This window comes from Eptatretus burgeri, chromosome 14 (genome assembly GCF_056783735.1).
Source record: "Eptatretus burgeri isolate ZD-2024b chromosome 14, Ebu_testis_v1, whole genome shotgun sequence".
In the NCBI taxonomy this organism is placed as follows: domain Eukaryota; kingdom Metazoa; phylum Chordata; class Myxini; order Myxiniformes; family Myxinidae; genus Eptatretus; species Eptatretus burgeri.
In genome coordinates this window covers 72,919,999-72,939,285 of record NC_140974.1, presented here as the reverse complement: position 1 = coordinate 72,939,285, position 19,287 = coordinate 72,919,999, and the positions used below count along the sequence as shown (strand labels likewise).

At 46.8% G+C, this 19,287-nt stretch overlaps 1 protein-coding gene across 2 annotated transcripts in view; it reads left to right on the top strand.

The window, feature by feature from the left end:
• Positions 1-8,024, top strand: part of HNRNPH1 (heterogeneous nuclear ribonucleoprotein H1) — a 42,807-nt gene extending 34,783 nt beyond the window's left edge. Inside the window, exons 7-12 of one of the 2 annotated variants that reach the window (XM_085855550.1) lie at positions 225-278; positions 1,387-1,490; positions 5,524-5,659; positions 5,785-5,850; positions 6,253-6,423; positions 7,646-8,024. In XM_085855550.1, coding sequence (XP_085711676.1) covers positions 225-278; positions 1,387-1,490; positions 5,524-5,659; positions 5,785-5,850; positions 6,253-6,423; positions 7,646-7,716 — 602 coding nt within the window. In that variant the 3' untranslated portion in view covers positions 7,717-8,024. The remainder of the gene's footprint in view (positions 1-224; positions 279-1,386; positions 1,491-5,523; positions 5,660-5,784; positions 5,851-6,252; positions 6,424-7,645) is intronic. The other variant, XM_085855552.1, reaches the window with a different exon arrangement.
• Positions 8,025-19,287: the final 11,263 nt, after the last annotated feature.

Below are 19,287 nucleotides of genomic sequence, written 5' to 3'. Positions count from 1 at the left end.
TCTTTTGTTTGTTGTTTTGCTAAAATAGATTTAATTTGGGTATACCTTTTCTGACCAATTTGGCAACAGATTCCCCCCCCCCTCAAGGCACCTAATGTATACATTTTCACAAACTGATATTTGGCAAGTGTACCTGGTGGCCTGGTGATCCCAACTTGAGTTTAGGGGAGCTTTGACCTGCAGACAGTTTTTGTTGACTTCCCTTTTCCCTGTCCATTGCACAGGCTATGGAGGAACATATGAAGAATCTTACAACTACGGGGAGGGTTACACATACGGTGAGAGCAAGTGGTGTCCGTAAAAGGTTTTCTCTTGGTTTAAGTTGCTGTTTCTTTTTCAAATCTCAGTCTGAGCAAGAGAATGCTTGGTGTCTTGGGGTTGGGAGGTCTTTTTTTATTTTATTATCTTTCCAAAACGAAGTTTTTTGCAAGATATGCAAGTCAGCTTGTTTTTTTTTTGTTTGTTTGTTTGTCTGTAATCACGTATAAAAAATTCTGCAGAGCACAGTTATCATTGGAAATTTTTGTAACTTCACATATCAGAGGCCTATTGAGGTCACTTTGTCGCAAATCAGGGGAGTCGACGAAACCCTTATTTTTTGAGTAATTTTGATCGGATCGTCTTCAAACTTCATGGGAATATAGTTCATGGTCTGGTGCTCAGCTGATTAATTTTTGGTGGCGATTGGCCTTGACCTTCATGGTTAGCGCCTCAGGTCAAACATATTTGACCCCAAGGTCAAATTTTCAAGTTTTAGGAACCATAACATGTCGTACCTCAAATTGAAAACCTCGATGAGTGCTTTCTAGATATGTCAAGCTTGAGACATTTTGACGTCATTTGGTGACGTTATGAGGCAAACACATATTTTTCATGGTTACTCTGTAGAACTATTCTCATCGGAATCTCTCGTGGGCAGATATTCCTCAAGGAGTCGCTCCTGGTGGAGAGCAGCTCTGTTCACCTCAGTGTGACTTTAAAGAAGTCACACGTGGTCACCTTTGGCAAGATATGGGTCACCCTGCGGGTGACATTGGTTTATTTTTTATTTTTGCCTGGTGCACTTAGTTCTAAAGATTTCCTTGGTTGAGAACCAATCCTGGACAGTTGGTCATTCTATACCAAGGTACTAAAATTTCCACCCAACCAACTATGGGAATCTATTGCTGTAGTTAGGGTGATACAAAAAGGCTGTACCTGGTACCCACAGCACTCTGATGCTGCTTGGTGTTGGTGGGGGTGGGTTAATCTGTTTTAAAGGAGTATATGAGTTTTTCGTTTTTTTTTTTTTTTGTTTTTTTTCATTCTCCCACCCCCCCCCCCCAACCATTGGTCTCCCTAATACTTTGAATCCATTGCCTCTCTATGCTATTTATTGTTCTGCAGATGGTCGAGGGCTGAGTGCAGGAGATGGCACATACAGAGCTGGTGGCCATTTTGTTCACATGCGAGGCCTGCCTTTTCGTGCCACGGAGTTGGACATCAACAACGTATGGCATACTCATTTTTGGTTGAAAAACAGCTTCTGTTTGTTCATTGAAAATAGCTGTTTATTCATTTTGTCATTCAGGGTAAAAATAAAAAATAAAAAAACAGGTGAAGGGTGGAGGTGGGGTTATCAAAGAGAATATGTGACGATTGATGATCGAACACACACACAAAAAAGTCAGGACAACTGTACACACGACAACAACAGTTTGTAAAGTAATCCGCTGGCACATCTGCAAAAACTGATGTTCCAGAAAACTTGTGGGAAAATGAGCCAGAAGCAATCGCTGAAAACATTGAAGTACCACTCACGTATGACCTCATAATCTCATTGGGCGTGACCATCGAAAACAGCATTGTGACCAGATATCATACTTGGGTGCAAAAAAAAAAAAAGAGGAGGCGGCATTGCGAATTGAGGTGTTAATATCTGATTTTTGGATAAACGCTGCAGGAATCTAGAAAATGGCAATACCAAGATGTCAAGCATGAAGTGAAAATATCCTGGAAGCTGAAGAATGTCAAAGTTGTACCAGTGATGAAGAACCTCACCAGGAATGATGACGACGAACCTCAGATATATTAAAAACCATCCCTGGGAGTATCACTACAAAAGAACTACAGTCGGAAGCCATCCGGGGCTCAGTAACGATCCTGAAGATAGCCTTCGGCACAAAACTTTGGAAACAGAAAACTTCACAGCTTGGTCCATGAATCGTGACCCCTTACTGAAATGAAGGGGGGGATACTTTGAACCCACCCTGGGAGGACTCTATTTCACATTCTGAAACCCCATATGTAGATACCAATCAACGACACACACACACACACACACACACACACACACACACACACACACACACACACACACACACACACACACACACACACACACACACACACACACACACACACACACACACACACACACACACACACACACACACACACACACACACACACACACACACACACACACACACCTGGGAGAGCTCAATTCCACTCTCTGGAACCCATATATGGAGATACCAACCAAACACAAACATACACATGCCAAGTTCCGTTATGGTAATACAGTTTATATACGTACACACGCATAAAATACATTAAAATGACAAACACAAAGATTTACCATTAAACAGAGTTCTTTGAAAGAGGAATTCAAATGCGAAATTGGTGAAATTCAGTTCAAAAATATATCAAGGCACAGAACACAATGTCGATCTATGTTCGATGCCTTCACAGCGAGATCATGGCAAACACCTGATCGGATGGACGTTGCGCTCGGCCGAGCCTGAACCCTTCTTAAATCGTCCTTTTCAAAGGGAACAGACATCACAAAAAATACGTGTGTTTTTGTTTGTAGAATTTATTTATTTATGTTTTTTCTTTAGAAGGCGCTTCCAACCAAAAGTAAAAACTATATAGACTCCGCTAATTTGAGCAAAAACGGCAGGAGCAGGCAACGTTTTGCTGGCTTCATCAAGCACAATAGATTGTGGATTGTGGATTGTGCCTGGTGAAGCCGGCGAAACGTTGCCTGAGACCGGGTCTGCTCTCTCTTTTTTTGCTCAAATTAGTGGAGTCTATCGTTTTTACGTTGGCTCGCTGACCTAATATAACCGTTCGATGTCCTCGGATCCTTCTGTCTGTCAACAATTTTTATTTTTATATCTCCTCCGAGACGTCTCGGCCGATTGAGTTCTAACTTGGCACGATGATAATACCAGTAGGCCATCAGCCGTAAGCTGTATCGTGCAATTTCGTTCCACTCATCGGGGGGTGGGGGGGGGGGCTAGACAAAACCTTGATAATATGATAGTATATAGCCAAATACATACGTATGCAAAAGTTATCCACTGAAATAGCTGCAGTTATTGTGTATTTCATCTTGAAAATCGATGCGTTCCCAGTGTTTTCTCATTTGAACTCGGATCACATGTGGGCCACGTGACGCCTCGACAGCCAATAGAAATAGATCGGCTGACATCGTATGCAAATTCCGTCAGACTGTCACGTGACCAGCTAGGTTGTCCAAGGTGGAAGCTTCCTGCAGGGAGGAAATCACCGGCAGCTGATCGGCGATTTTTGATGAATATGGCCAGTGAGGACGCTCCCCCGTGTATTGTTCACCAGGACAATTTAGCAAACGAAGAAGTCAAACATTTTATCTGTAAGATGGGATAAATGGAGAGAAAGTGTCAACAAAGGGCTCATCTTAGACGGTCATGAACTACGTTTAGCCGAGAGTGCCGTTTAGCCGAGAGTGCCGGTGTAAAGATTTCAAGTTACCCCCGGGGGTAGCTTGAAATCGATTTCATCCGACCCCCCTACGATTTCAGATTACCCCCCCTCAAAACATTTATTTATGTTGTTTATTTACAAAAAATAGTACTTTAATTGATATTGAAAACTAATTAGGGATAAACCATTGACCACGTGACAGCCTTTAAAGAGTTTGCAATGAATTTTGATTTTATTATGAATGATTTTATTTTAATATTGTTATTAATTGAAATCAGTATTTCTCATACAGTTATAGTTTTTGCCACATTTTTATGAAATCCTTCTTCGATATAGTTGATACAAATAGACATACTGGTATATCTTTTTAACCAACTCAGACTATACTTACAATTATGGAAACAAGGCAATAAAATCAATGTATAAGAATGGCAATGAAAACAGCTTATTTTTAATTCACAATTTCGTTGTGGTGGTGGTGGTCGTATGGCAGCTTAGCTGCCGGCGTAGCTCTCATTTCTTGAAGCGTGACTGTCGCTGATGCAGTGCCCCTCTACCAGTACATACACTGGAACTGGTACTCATTTCACCGACCTCGGAAGGATGACAGGCTGAGTCAACCCCCCGGTGTATTAATTCAGTGGCCGAAATCGAGAAACTAGTTGGTCAAATTAAATCTTCTTAATGATCCCTATGAGATCCATTATGCATTATAGCCGTCCGATGCTTCCTTATAGGCCATTCGACCAATCGGCCATTTTGTACTTGATGACCCTGTAGCCTTGACCCCAAGGCGAAAATTTATCTAAAAAATCTCTGTCGTCTGGCCCTGTTTATTGGGCAACACGAGGTCCGCTGACTTCAACACAGCTTCTCGTGGTTATTTTAAGTTCAATTTAAATTCTGTTTTCACTCTTCATCGTCGCCAAGGTTGATTAACACTCGATTGCATAAAGTTTTGTATCCTAGCTGACAGTCAAACCCACTCGGGAGTATTATTTACTTTTGGTTGGAAGCGCTGCCACCGCCTTTAAAAATGTGTAATTCAAACCACCCCAATCTTTTATATATTTATATATATATATATTTATATATATATATATATATATATATATATATATATATATACATACATACATCACAGTTAGATCATGGCAAACAGCCCCGCCCCCCTTCCCAAAATGGAGGGGCACATAAAAGCCTGTCATCGTGTGAGACTCCTTGTGGGAAGGGACATCAGGATGAACGGAGGGCAAAGTTGGGGGAGGCTCTGCATGGGTACATGTGTCTTCTACTCACCCAAAGTTTTTGGCAAACAGGACGAGTAAATGTCCATCAGCGATGCAACGGGTCGGCTCTGCTGGGTTTCAATAGGCCTGATTGTCACCTTTTTTCCTCTTCCTGTATGCATTACTTTGCAATGATAATAAAAAAAAGAGTATTATCCATTTTTTTTTTAATCAGTTCCAATTATTAAGATTTCAAGAAGGCATTTTCTCTTTTACGTGGGTCAAAGGTCAAAATATGTCGGCCCAGGAATGAGAATTTAAGGCTGCTTTGACACATGTTGCCAAGTTAAGGGTGACATTGCATTCCCTTGTGAATGTTTGCTATTATATATTGTTGATAAGTTCATAGTTTATAAAAAAGTACCTTTTTGTTATTCAAACATTTGTGTTGTAAACTTTTGTTGCAAGTTCTTGTTTTATCCATACACTAGTTTAGCTAATTTGGTCCCACCCCCTCCTCCCCCCCTTTTTTTTGTTCCTCTTTCCTCCTCACCATTCTTAGTTCTTTGCCCCACTGACGCCTTTGCGTGTTCAAATTGAGTACGATCCCTCAGGACGACCCACAGGCGAAGCAGATGTTGAGTTCTCCTCTCACGATGATGCAGTTGCTTCTATGACCAAGGACAAAGCCCACATGCGTAATGAGATGGCATTGCTTTGCACGCATGTTCTTCACCAGACTTATTTGTTTTAGAATCCTGTTTATTTATTATTATTTCAAATGTTTTGTTTTCTCCCTTCCCTCTCTCACACTTTACCCCAGAACATCGTTACATTGAACTTTTCCTGAATTCTACAGACCCCAACCTTGCTTACCGCAACGTCATGGGTGGGTGGGGAGGGATGTTGGGTTGAGCTTTTTTATTTTAATTCTTTCGTTGTTTTGTGTTTAATTATTATTGCTTTTGGGTAGCTGGTTCTCATGGAAATTAAAACCAAGGTAATGGCTCGTAAGTGGGTTTGTTATGGTCAATTTTGGTGGTTGAGCGCAGCTTCGTCGCGGTAAAGTGTTGCCATGGTGCCTGCAGTATTCCAAACTCTAATTTTGGTGATTAGTATTGATTTATCCAAAAACCTTGTCAGCTATGTGTCCATTCATTCAAATATTTCGTATTTTATTTAATAATCGCAGCCTGCCCCCTCAATACAAAAATCAATCAATTGGTTGTCTTTTCCCAACCCCACTCCCCTCTCCCTCCCACCCATTGCTCCCACCTGTCCCTTTCCCCAGGCTTCCAGGGGGGGTATGGGAATATGGAGGGAGGAGAGGCGAGCTCTGTGTATGGGGCAGGACAGGGAGGGGGGGCTAGCTATGGCACTGATAGCTACGGCAACACTTACCGTGACGACAGCTTCGCGGCTGGGGGCACCATGGCGACCGGCTACAGTCAGGCTGGTGTTGGTAAGCCAAGGTGGAATGGAGACGCTTGTTCCCATGTGCCTTTCCTGTTTGGGTCTTTGAATATAAAATGCTGCTAATTACCTCCGTCACCAAAGGTTGACAGAGGTTATGTTTCCCTTCCCACCCCACCCCCCCCCTCCGTCTACAAGATATCTAAAAAGGTGGACGGATTTGGACAAAATTTGGTGGACATGTTGGGTGTGTGACGAGTGAAATTATTCGATGTTGGTGAAAATCCGGATACTCAAATTTTTTAAGTGATTCTTCTCCATTGAGAGATAGGGCCAAAAACGATATATAGCTTTGTCTCAAAAATTGATGGATTCGGACGAAGCTTGGTGGACAGGATGGGTTTGTGACTAAGAAGAATCTATTTGATTTTGGTGACGATCTGGTTCCGAGTTTTTATATATATATATATATATATATATATATATACATATACATATACATATACATATACATATACATATACATATACATATACATATACATATACATATACATATACATATACATATACATATCACACTCTCAAAAAGTTATGGATTGATTTGGACAGGTTGGGTGTGTGACAAGGACAAAGTGTTTGAGCTGGGACCAGTCTCTCCACATGATCAGAAGAGTGATACACAAGTTCCGTTCCCTTTCACACCCCAATTCAAATTTATACCCATCCTTGCCTGCATGGAAATTCAAGCATTTCCCTTCATACTGCAAAATAATCCACAAGCAAGTTCCATTTTACACTCTGCTGTGACTGGCTGTAATGTAAACAAATTGATAAAAATTATATTATTTCCTGTCAGTCATTCATTTCCCAATTTAATTTTGTAATGCTGCATGTTGTGCTAGGACTGTTCACTTTCTGTTCCATACCTCTCACTTTAACCTTCCTCTATTCTCCCTTTCATTCCAACACAACTCTTCCTCGATCTATTCCTCTTGGGGTTCTCAGGTCCCGATTCATTCCGCTTACCATACCCCCACACCTTCCGTACCCCCTAACCTTCATCTTGTCACAATGTATTGTCTCTTGTGTTTCTTCGACTGCACAACCTCATTATTTTTCTACTTTTTCGTGTCTTGAGTTAAGCAATTCGTCCATGCTGCCTTATCGTCTCACCCATTTTGTTAGCTTGTGCTTTTTCTCATACCACCTAAGCTTCTCTTTGTATTTCACCATTACTTTCATTGCTCCCCCCCCCACTTCATCCTACAGGAAATCAAGGCTACTATGGAAATGGCAGCCAAGTGATGAGCAAGATGGGCCGAGGGGGTTGGGGCATGTAGGAAGCAGAGAATCGGCTTTCACGTAAAGCTTGGTGTTATTTTTATCATTTCCTCATGTTTGATGTTTGTTCTTCAATCCTTCCAATTGCTGTCCACATTCTTCCCGACTTCCTTGTTCCCCTTCTCTTCCACCACCACTCTGGTTCTTGTCAGACATCTGTGATTTATTGGGATTTGTGGAATGGCAGTTTCGGTGTTTGATTTTTTTTTTTTCTTTTTCTTTATTGTTCAGCTAAATTGTTAAAATTAGATTTTGACTCTTGTTTGGCTGTGGTCTTTAAGAGGGAAATAAAAGTTTTGTAACCAAATTGAGCTGTGGAATGTTTACTCTAACCCAGTGGTTCTTAACCTTTTTACCACCACGCCCCCCACCCCCTCACATCTTCAACCAAATTATTTTAAAAATCCCTCCTGAATTAAAAGGAAAAACTGAAAAAAACGTATTTTTAGTCTTTTTATTGAAAAAAGAATTCTGTGTATAAGCAACACTCCTTTTCACAGCATGTTTAATGAGATACTTGACATTGCTTCTTCGCTACCAGATCTTGAATGCATGGTCGAATGCCAGAGAGAGCACAAAGCAAGTCCCCTTCAATGTTCTGCTCGTTTGTGTACTTGGTCTTGTCAGCAACGAGCGTGGAAAATGCAGCTTCACAAAGATACGTTGATCCAAACATTGTCGGAATCCGAAGAGCTTGAGGTGAGATCAAACGGTAAACAGGAAGCTACGTGACCCAGAACGTCTCTCGATCCAGTTTTTTTGAAGTCCTCTTCAGCTGAGGAGTTGAATTTTAACTCGAGAAACTCCTCTTGCACTTAGTCTGAAATATCAGCTTCTTCACATTGAAATGGGTTCCGAATGAATTTCCAGGCTTTGCGCTTCTCATCTATATCTGGAAAGTATCTGATGAATTCTGCTTTTTTGATTCAGTCAGAAGAGTAATTATTTGTTTCTTTAACTCAGAATCAAGGTAACTGAATGAGAGCAGAATCCAAGTTGGCAAAACTGGCTGTATTTCCATCCTGAATTCGACATTTCCAGAGGTTGAGGTTGGCTATGAAGGCTCAAATGACGTCATGGTGCATGATTATGTTGATGTTTTTCCCTTGGAGTTTGAAGTTTATGGCATTCAGCGCTTCAAAGGTGTCCACCAGGTAAGCTAGAGAGAGCAAAACTCCTTCAGACTAGAACTTGTCATGAGATCTGCTTTCTGCTACGAATCTAGAAATGTTGCCACTTCTTGTCGTAGTTCATAAAGCCCTCCAAGTACGTTTCCCTTCGAAAGCCATCGTACGTTTGTGTGGAAAAGCAAGGCTTAATGTTCAGAATCCATATCCACACACAGCTGTTTGAAGAGACGACATTTTAAGGCTCCAGCTTTGATGAAATTAACTATCTTGATAGCCAGGTTTATGACATTCCTCATTTCAGCAGGTAGAGTTCTGGATGCTGAGGCTTCACGATGAAGGATGCAGTGCGTACCTCAAGCAGATGGACTTTTTTCTTTCACTCTTGTTATGAAACCAGATTGCAAACCATGCATGGCCGGAGCTCCATCAGTACACACCCCTATAAGTTTGATACCACTTGAAAAATATCTGTTGCTGTTGTATAACTTTCCTGTTGACATTTCATCGATCCTTCCCTTGACGGTATCGTTTGATAGATTTTGGAAAGCTTGTTTGCACTATCCTTCCCCAGAACGAGCTCTGCTGCACGCAGTACACTTGGTTTTATGAGTCTCCGACATTTTATGGCTCTTTTTGCTCTTTGCAATCAAATGGCGATCTCATCGGAAGCGAAATGCTCCACTAATTATAATCAAAAGAAACCAAGCTGTCCATCTGCAGAGCAAGGGTTTGCGAGTGCGATCGGGGTCGTTCCCAGGCAGGCATCATGCAATGGCGACGTTAAGTTGTTTGCCTTCTCGGGGTTTGACTTGTCCAACCTTCTCTTCAGTGGGTATTTAAAAAAAAAAATTTTTTTAACATGTTCATCTCAGGAAGGGGTGATGTCATCATCACCTGATTAATGCCCAATCACCCAAATGTGGGTTCTCCCCATCATCTAATCTTTTTGTGGAAGTTCTTCCAAAGCTTCATTGGACGAAATTGTATACTGCATAATTAAACTGCTCTCAACACTCCGAAAAACAAAATCGAGCTTAAACATGCCAATCAATAAAACGTCATGGGCTCATGCATTTCAATAAGACTGACAAAAGTTCTAATTGAAGCATTTAAGGTTCTTGCATTGCATGTTGTATCAAAATTTTACCTTTCTCAGTTTTTTTTTTCTTTTCACACCTAAATGACATGCAAACATCGAAAGAAATCTCAGTTGTATGTATACTGAAAAACAATCACCTCATTTCCTATTTAAATGAAGAAAGAGCAGCATTATTTATCAGGGTTCGAATTTGCACAATTCTAGAAAGGTCTCCAGTTTCTACCGAGCTGTTAGATTCTACCATTTATGAGGAATGCTTTGAGAGGAAAATTACCCGCTTTTTAAGCATGAGGCAATCAGTAACGGTGCCTTCAGTGAGGGCAATGTGGTAGTACTATGACAAATAACATGTCCAACAAAAATCAATTAATTTTGTCCACCATCCTCCAAAGATCCCTTTTAGTCAAAAGAATATTCCATCATCTGTATAACAATTATGAAAGTTAGGTTCTTCTTACTTTTCAGTGTATTTTAATATGTCTGAGCTATAAATACAACATTGAAACCCAAGAAAAGGACAGACTCCCCCCTTTTGGAGCAAGTACCAAATCCAAAGCGATTTGATTTTGCACAGTTACCATTTTAACATTTGCAATCATTTTAACATTCATATCTGCTAAACAAGCCACAGTTTCATTCACAAGCAGTTCCATAGCAATTGCCATTATTTATTTATTTATTTATTTTTCAGTTGACTTGGCACTTCCGAATTGAGGAAAGATGGTCATAAGTCCAAGTCAATGTTAGAAACTCGCTTACTTCAGTGCAAATTTTGAAATGGGAAATGGTTATGTCAACGTCTAAGAAGTACCACTTAATCAAAATCATACACCTGACCAATTAATCAGAAAACAAGTAAAATGGGGATTACTTTAATCATGTCATTACATGATTTTCAATAATATTCTTACACTCTGATCTTGTTAACATTCATTTCTCTAATGCCTTCTGCGCATGATTCTGGTTTATCTTTTGTTCGCCTTTCCGCAAAATATGGAGGAATTTTACTTAAATTACAGTTAGGCCAGTACAAGCTACTAATCAGTGAGAGCAATACATGGTACAATTCCTTTTTCCATTACTTGATAACATTATTGCTGTTTGGTCTAGCCATTCTTTCTATTTCAGCATTATGGTTAATAGAAATACCATGCTGATTTTACTTGTATATTGTTTTTTCCTTGCAGTTAGCTTATGATTCCTAATACCTATATATAATATTGACCAATCTGTGCTCGAATGATGGGCTTGGGATAACATCAATCCGTCACATTGTCCATAGGTACAGTGATTGACAATACTGTATATCTATCAATAAATCAATACAAGCCACCAATAACCAGCAACATACCTGACTGTGATATTGTTGCAGGGCCGGGACGTTGGCTGCGAGCACGATTACTATGTGGAGCAGTAGAGTCGGCTCGACCAATCGCCCGGATATCAGATCGTACTGTTTGGAAAAGTCTGGAGAGCATGGGTCCCTTTGGACCTTGAAGGGTCAATATTTCAACCACGTGGTACAGGGTTATTCGCCAAATCTCAAAATACCGAGAGACCACGTGGCGATCTACCAAGTCTTCACACACTCGACGGAACCCGTACGAAACCGAGCCGCTTTGCGAGCTCGTTCCGTGTGCGATGCCGAGCGGTTTCAATCGCCAATTTCCGTCTTGTCCGATTATCCCGTTACTGCGGCACAACGACCTGGCTAATTCCCCAGCACGCAACATGCTCAGGCAATGAAAGAATTGACGCGAACGAGCTGAAAACATTAAACAAATCTGTCATTTATTCAACAATAATGGGGGGGGGGGGATTAGGGGAGCACATAAGAGCAGAGTTATACCGATTTAAAGAAATGCAAGGTGAACATTTATACAGGCAAAAGTACTGTTGGGGATTCGCGCCCGCCGGCGTGCTGACGGCCACGTAACTCGAATCACGGCACGTCGCCCACCGGACGGACAATCCAGTCGTGACCCTCTCGGACTAACGCCGGGAACCAGTCATGGGTGGACCTTTCGGTCTCACCGCGATCGAGCCAATCGGCCCCCGCGTGGGATAGGGTTGCTCGCCAAATTCGACCTACCTAAGTACCCACACGGAGGGTAGACCGGGCGATCGCACCTCGCCGCAGGTCGACTTCGGACACGGGCCACTTAAGCGACCCGTTCCGTACTATCGGGATAACCGAGCGGTGTTATTCGTCGGCCTCGACGGTTCGATTAATTATCGGGCGTCTTAACCCACGACCAACCCTTTACGTGAAGCAAGATGGGGATTCAATGAAAGAAATGACGAAGTGAAGCGGGAAAACAGTTCAACAATAAGCACATTTATTTCGCGGCACACGGGAAGCACACATATACAATTCCACCAAAAGCACATGGAAAAGAAGACAAAAAGCAAATGCGACAATGCAGATCTATCCGACTACCGGGCACTCGGCAACACTTATACAATTTTACTTCACAGACGGCGCCGACAACACACATTCCCAAAGCAAAAGAATAGAGAACCACGCTCCAGGATGAGGGGGTAGGTGGGCCTGGGGCCGAGACCGTGTCGGGCCTACCCGTCTGATGATGAGACGTGGAGCGGCGGTGGTGCCTCAACTCCGCGGGCCTCGCGGACAGTGTCTGGTAGGGGGTGGGAAGGGGGCCCCCTTTTGTCGCACTATCTCAGCGCGGGGGGAAACAGGAGGGGGTTGCTGATGCTCGGGGAAAGGAGGATTTCACAAAATTGCGGGTCCCGCGACGAGCGTCTCCACCACGACCTCGGTCGCGCCGCTGGCCTTTCTCTCCGCAGTTCCCCGAATCCGACGCGAGCACCCCCTCGTCCGCCTTCGCCGCCGCCGCCTCTCCACAGCTCCGTCCTCTTCACTCCGACTCCGCGAACTCCCAACTGCACTCAACTCGACTGACGAACGCAGTCGTTTTTATAAGCCCCGTGGCTTCGCTCTCTCATCTTTGACCCTCTGCCTCCGACCTTTCACCTCGCTCCCCAATGGCCCGAGGAAAAGTGGGCGTGAATGCTTTTTGATCCATGAATTTGCATATAGCGACCGCCCTCCAACGCCCTGGAGGCGGGGCCAAATCGCCCCTCGCTCACCGATTGGACGGAACAAAAGTGGGCGTGAGTCGTTTTTGATCCGTTTTTCTTCAGAAAGTCCGCGATGCTTTTGAACACGCTCCTCGGTGCGCACCCCGCACGAGTCCAGCATCGGTGCCCACGAGTGGCGCGAGATGACGGTGATGCGATGGTGGCGAGTTGTGACGGTAAAGGTCGTGGCGGTTGTGGTGAAGCGGCGTTGTGGTTGGTGGTTGTTGTGATGGCTGTTGAGACGTGGTTGGTGGTGGTAATAATGGCGGCTGGTCCAAAATAAAGATAGTAAAAGAAAAACGGCTATCCTGAAGAGTCGCAGCCCTCATGAATGACATTTATTCCCTCTAGACAACGGGTTTGGGCCTAACTACACATATACTTACCGAGATATCTCACCTAAGGGACCTGAATGGTGGTTTGCGAATTTGGTCAACCACAACACTACCCCCTCCCCTTTTTACAGACTCGTCCCGAGTCGTCAAATTTTCGTGTGCCATCATGTGTAGTTTTCCCCTAGTACATTTTACCTACGGATCCCTGAGTGCGACATTCATGGTATTCGTGTCCCCAAAATAAATAACCTAAGGGCTGAGTAACTACCTAAACAAACTCACTCACACGGATGACTTAAAATTGCCGGCGCTAAGACAAACATGCCGGGGGCGCACTCATATTTACAGTACATCTTAACCTTAACTTACAAATTTTACACTAAACCATGGCCCAGGATCAATGAACTCTGCAAAAAGAAAGCAGTTAGCAGGGAGCCAGGCTGCTCGCATGCAGTCTCTGGCTCAAAACAATGCAGGTGACAGGGAACGTGGCTGGCTGCTCACACGCAGTCCAAGGCCTCCCTCTTTGAAATGAACGCAGTGAACCACAACGGTGCATGGGCTGCACAAACGCAGTCTCCGTGCCAGCTCAAGTGGCACACGCAATGAACACAACGGATGGATGGATGGACACAAACACGGTGCACGGGCCGCCACTGCAGGCCCGTGTTGTAGCTGCCAACAGGGCAGTTCTTGCAGCTTGCAAACTGTTGCTTTGATCCTGGCGCACATGGCAATGAACAGGGGGGGGGGGCAAAGCAAAATTGAACGGGGCTGGTGAACGTGGGCAGTGGGCATGGCAAAGGCAGCAGGCAAACACAGCCCGCAGAAGAAGGCCGCTGCAGGCAAACACAGCCGGCAGATGAACTGGCCGGCACAGGCCTTGAAGAAAAACAGCCAGCAGATGAACTGGCCGGCACAGGCCTTGCAGCACAGCAGCTGCAGACGATCCAGCCGGCACAGGCCTTGCAGCACAGCAGCTGCAGATGAAGTTGGCCAGCCTTTGCCGTTCCGTGGAGGTTGGTGGAGGGAGTGCGGTGGTGCTGGCCACTTGGAAGGCGGGCTCGGACCTACCTACCTGTCTCCCTCCCACCTATCGCCTTTGCCTGTCACTGTACATACCCACTCCATTAATTTGTCAAACCCCAATTTAGCCCCAACTTATTTTTTTGTTTTTATTTTTACTTCCCCACTATAAATCGTCCCCTAACCCCCTTTATCGTCTTTGTTCGGCTAACCTATCCTGTCACCTTGCCTACTCCCAGCCCCTACGTTCCCTTCCCGGAGGGGAACAAGGGAGAGCTAACGTCCTGTGCCGAGGCCCAACAAAGCCTCAGAATGGCCTCCCCAGAGTTCGGCGATCTATAACCAAAGTGGGTCCAGCGGCCCACAACGACAGCGAGGGGATGGATGGTGCGGAGGGGTACATCTCCTAATCTACCCTCACCATTTAACTGTTAAACTACCCCGGGGCTTTCAACAAGCGCCTCTCGCTTAAACTATTGGTTCTAACAACCCAGATTCCCGTCGCCTGTGTTGGTGTCCTCACAATTTCGGGCCTCGCCCCCCCAATTTTCTCTCCGTGCCCTCACACGGTCTCCTGGCTGGGACACGTGGCTCCCTTTGGCAGGCACGACCCTCTACCGAATCTCCCGCTATGGCACCCCCGGGCACTACACTGCCTCCGAGCCTACCAGCTCCCTAACACCGGGGAGTGCCCCCCATGGCACCTCCCCTGAAACGCACACGTGGCAGGCTGGCTTCCCGGGCCCCTTTCCGAGGGTCACCCATGCCCACAACACTGCCCACGCGGCTAATGGCGCCCCGGGCCCCCGCACCAAGCAGGCGCACCCGTGCCCACTACTCTATCCCGGCCCCCCATGGGCCCATGGCCTACCGCGGCCGACTAGCCTGGTGCCCGGGGTACCCACTCAGCGATACTCACCTTTCGCAGCCACGCTCCCAAGCCCGTCAACAGGGCTCCTGCACCCCTCCAAATGGGTCTCGAGCCTACTTTCCCACCAACAACAAAACGACCTCCATTTTTCAGTTTGACTAACCCAGCTAACTCACTCTACACTGACCCCGGGGTCCCTTGGGCGGGAGTCACTCCTCACCACAATCACTCATCGCACCATGCATTCCCCATTCGCTCCATACACACAGACCCGCTGGCCTCACTCACTCAACATGTACACGTACTCACCTCACAACCCACCACTCTTCAACACACACACACCGCTGAACTCTGCCATCCTTCTATCTGCATCCCCTAACTAACTCGTGCTCCCACGTCATCCCTTACACTATAGCACGTTCCATTTAACACTACGTAGCTAAGCTACGTCCCCTCTACACATTCATAAGTCTGTCCATGTCCTCAAATAATCCCATTAATCAATTTCCCAGAGGGGAATTTCCTCCCTCCCTACTGGGCTCGTGAACTCGTTGCAAGGCTCTGAGAGCCCTGCGCCTCTGCGGGAGCGGCTGTTCCGGCACAGACTCCTCCGGCAAGACATATCCATGAGGGCGTAAGGTCGCCCTTGTAAGGCCTCAGGCGGTCCGCGTGGACGATCCGAGGGAGGGCTCGTGGTCCCATTTTAATTTTAGGACCACGTCACTGACTTGCGCCAGGACGACCCCCGGGCCCTGCCAAGGTGAGGTGAGCTTCGGGCATCTGCCCTTCTTTCGCCGGGGGTTAAAGAACCAAATCTTCATCCCCGGTGGGTATTTGCTCACCTGGCTCCGGTGGTCGTACCTGCGCTTCATCTTTATGCCCGCCTGTTGGAGCTGGTGTCGTGCGAAGGCGTGGACCTTCTCCAAGCCCTCCTCCAACCGACGGGCATAGCCCTCCCCCGGGGGCCTATCAAGCCGCTCAGGCGTCGGACCGCACAATAAATCAACGGGGCTTCTCAGCTCCCGTCCATACATCAACAGCGCCAGACTACATGCGGTAGACCCGTGCTGGGACGCGCGATAGGCCATCAGGAGGTACGGAAGGTGTTCGTCCCAGTCCTCCTGGTTAGTGGCAGTGAAGAGGGCCAACTGTTGGACCAGGGTCCTGTTGAACCTCTCCACCATGCCATCAGACTGTGGTCTCAGGGGCGTTGTCCGTGTTTTTCGAATTTCCAGGAGCCTGCGCACCTCTTTTAGTAATTCACTCTCAAAATTTCGTCCCTGGTCCGTGTGCAGCTCCTGCGGAATCCCATACCGGCATGTAAATCCTTCTACGAAGGCCTTGGCCACAACCCCTGCTTCCTGGCTGGGAAGGGCAAAGGCTTCTGGCCATTTGGTGAAATAGTCCATAATTACGAGGACGTACTTATTACCCTGGCGAGTGGGGGGCAGTGGTCCCAAAATGTCCATGGCCACTCGCTCCAGGGGAGCCCCAACCTGATGTAGTTGGAGTGGGGCCCTCATCCTCTGTGGCGGTCCCTTTTTGCAGTACAGGCGTCGCATGCTCGACATCAGTCCTGTACATCGCGCCCCATGTTAACCCAATAGAACCGCCGGCGGGCCCGAGATTTTGTTTTGGTCCTGCCCAAATGGCCGCCGGCGCGGGTACCGTGCACCTGTTTCAAAATTTGGGTCTTAAACCCATCAGGGACTATCACCAGCCAAGAAGTTTGTTCAGAAGGAATCTCCACCCACTTGCGATATAAGATGTTGTCCCTCATTTCTAGGGTCCTCCACTGAGCCCAGTATGCCTTTGTTCGCGCCCCGAATGGGGCGATTTCCTCCCCACTGGGCCTCCTGTTTTCCTGGACCCATTTGTACACTGGCCCTAGCACGGGGTCTTCCCGCTGGGCCGTGCTCCATGCCAATCCACCAAATTCCTCTCCCGCGGTTAGTGGCAAAGTTGGGCCTACCACCCGGGCCGCACGGACTGGGAGTTTCGGGAGGCGTCTGCCAATTGGTCCCTCTCCTCATGTCTCGTGCAATATTTGCAGCTTTCCCTCAGACAGGGACGTCGAGAGAGTGCATCGGCATTCCCATGAGCCTTACCGGCTCTATGGACCACACTGAAATCGTACTGCTGCAATTTTTCCAACCACCTTGCAATTTGGCCTTCCGGTTCCTTGAACCGTAAGAGCCATTGCAAGGAGGAATGGTCAGTTCGAACCAAAAATTTCCTCCCGTACAAGTACGGGTGGAAATGGCTCACGGCAGACAGCATAGCCAATAGTTCCTTGCGAGTTACGCAATAATTTCGTTCGGGCCTACTCATGGCCCGACTGTAATACGCGATCACTCTTTCCACGCCCCCTGTGTCTGAGACAAGACTGCTCCCAATCCTTCCTGGCTTGCATCCGTGTCCAGGGTATACATCCCGTCATCGGTGGGGTACGCTAAAACAGGTGTGGATGTCAAACACCCCTTTAATTTGAGGAAGGCCTCCTGGCACTCCTCCGTCCAATTAAATCTCAACCCCTTCTCCGTCAACCGGTGAAGGGGCCTGGCTATCTCCGCAAAGTTTGCCACGAAACGCCGGTAGTAGGAGCAAAGTCCCAAAAAGCCCCGTACCTGTTTGACAGTTGTAGGTACGGGCCACTCCTCTACCGCTGTAATTTTTCCGGGGTCGGTCTTCACCCCCTCGCGGCCTATCACGTGTCCGAGATAGGCCACCTCTGTCGCGAACAAAGTGCATTTTTCTGGGCTCAATTTCAGCCCTGCCTGTCTGAGGTGCCCAAACACCTGGTCCAAATTGGCTATCTCCTGGGTGAATGTTTTAGCGTGTACCAGGACGTCATCCAGATACACCAGGCATGACTGCCACGGCATGCCGCCTAGTACACGCTCCATCAGTCTCTCAAAGGTGGCGGGGGCGTTACACAAACCGAACGGCATCACAGTGAACTGATACAGTCCCTTCCCTGTGGAAAATGCCGTTTTCTCCTTCCCCGTCTTATCCATCTCCACCTGCCAATACCCACTCTTGAGGTCCAAAGTTGAGAACCATTTAGAGCCTGCAACGGCGTCGAGGGTATCGTCAATTCTAGGCAGGGGATAGGAGTCTTTGAGTGTCACGTTGTTCAGCTGGCGATAGTCCACACAGAAACGCGTGGTCCCATCCTTCTTTTTAACCAGCACAACTGGTGACATCCAAGGACTTCCCGAGGGCTCGATGACACCTGCATTGAGCATCTTTTCAACCTGTTCATCAGCCTCCTCTCTTTTGCTCCATGGGAGCCTTCGAGCAGGCTGACGGACAGGCCGGGCCCCATTGGTGTGGATCTGATGTTGCACCAGGCCCGTACGTCCAATATCCTTGGGTGACAAGGAGAAGATCCCGATGTGTCGGTCGACCAGCTTGTATAAGGCCTCCCGCTGGGCCTCCTCCAAATCTACACTACTCCGATTTACCATCTCACAAATGGGACCGGGCCAATTCCTAATCGAGTCTGGAGACTCCCTCTGGGGCCGGTCCGGCTCGACGTTATCGTCCCTCAGCTCTGCGACCTCTTTTACTGGGGTGCAATCTGCCACCTTCGTGCCCTTCCTGATAGTGCGTGGTTCCGTGCTAACATTTATCACCCGCACGGGCGCTATTGGCCCGTCGGTACTTACCAGGGTGCGGCCCACGACTAAGCCCGGGGTTGACGGCCCTGCCGGTAGTTCCGCCAGGCCGCAGGGGCCCTGCCACGTTGGGGGTGCTCGCCACCGGGCCGGGACCACCGCCTCGGCACCCGGGGGAATGACCACGGCGTCAGGAGCCTCCAGCTCCACCCTCTCATCCGTGCTCACGCCCCTAACGGCAACTCCTCACCACCCAACTGCATGACCCCCCGGCCCAAGTCGATCTTACAACCACCGGCCGTCAGCACATCCAACCCTATTAGACATGGGTCGTACACCTCTGCCACCCAAACCTCTATCTTGGTTTTCACAGTGCCCAATTTA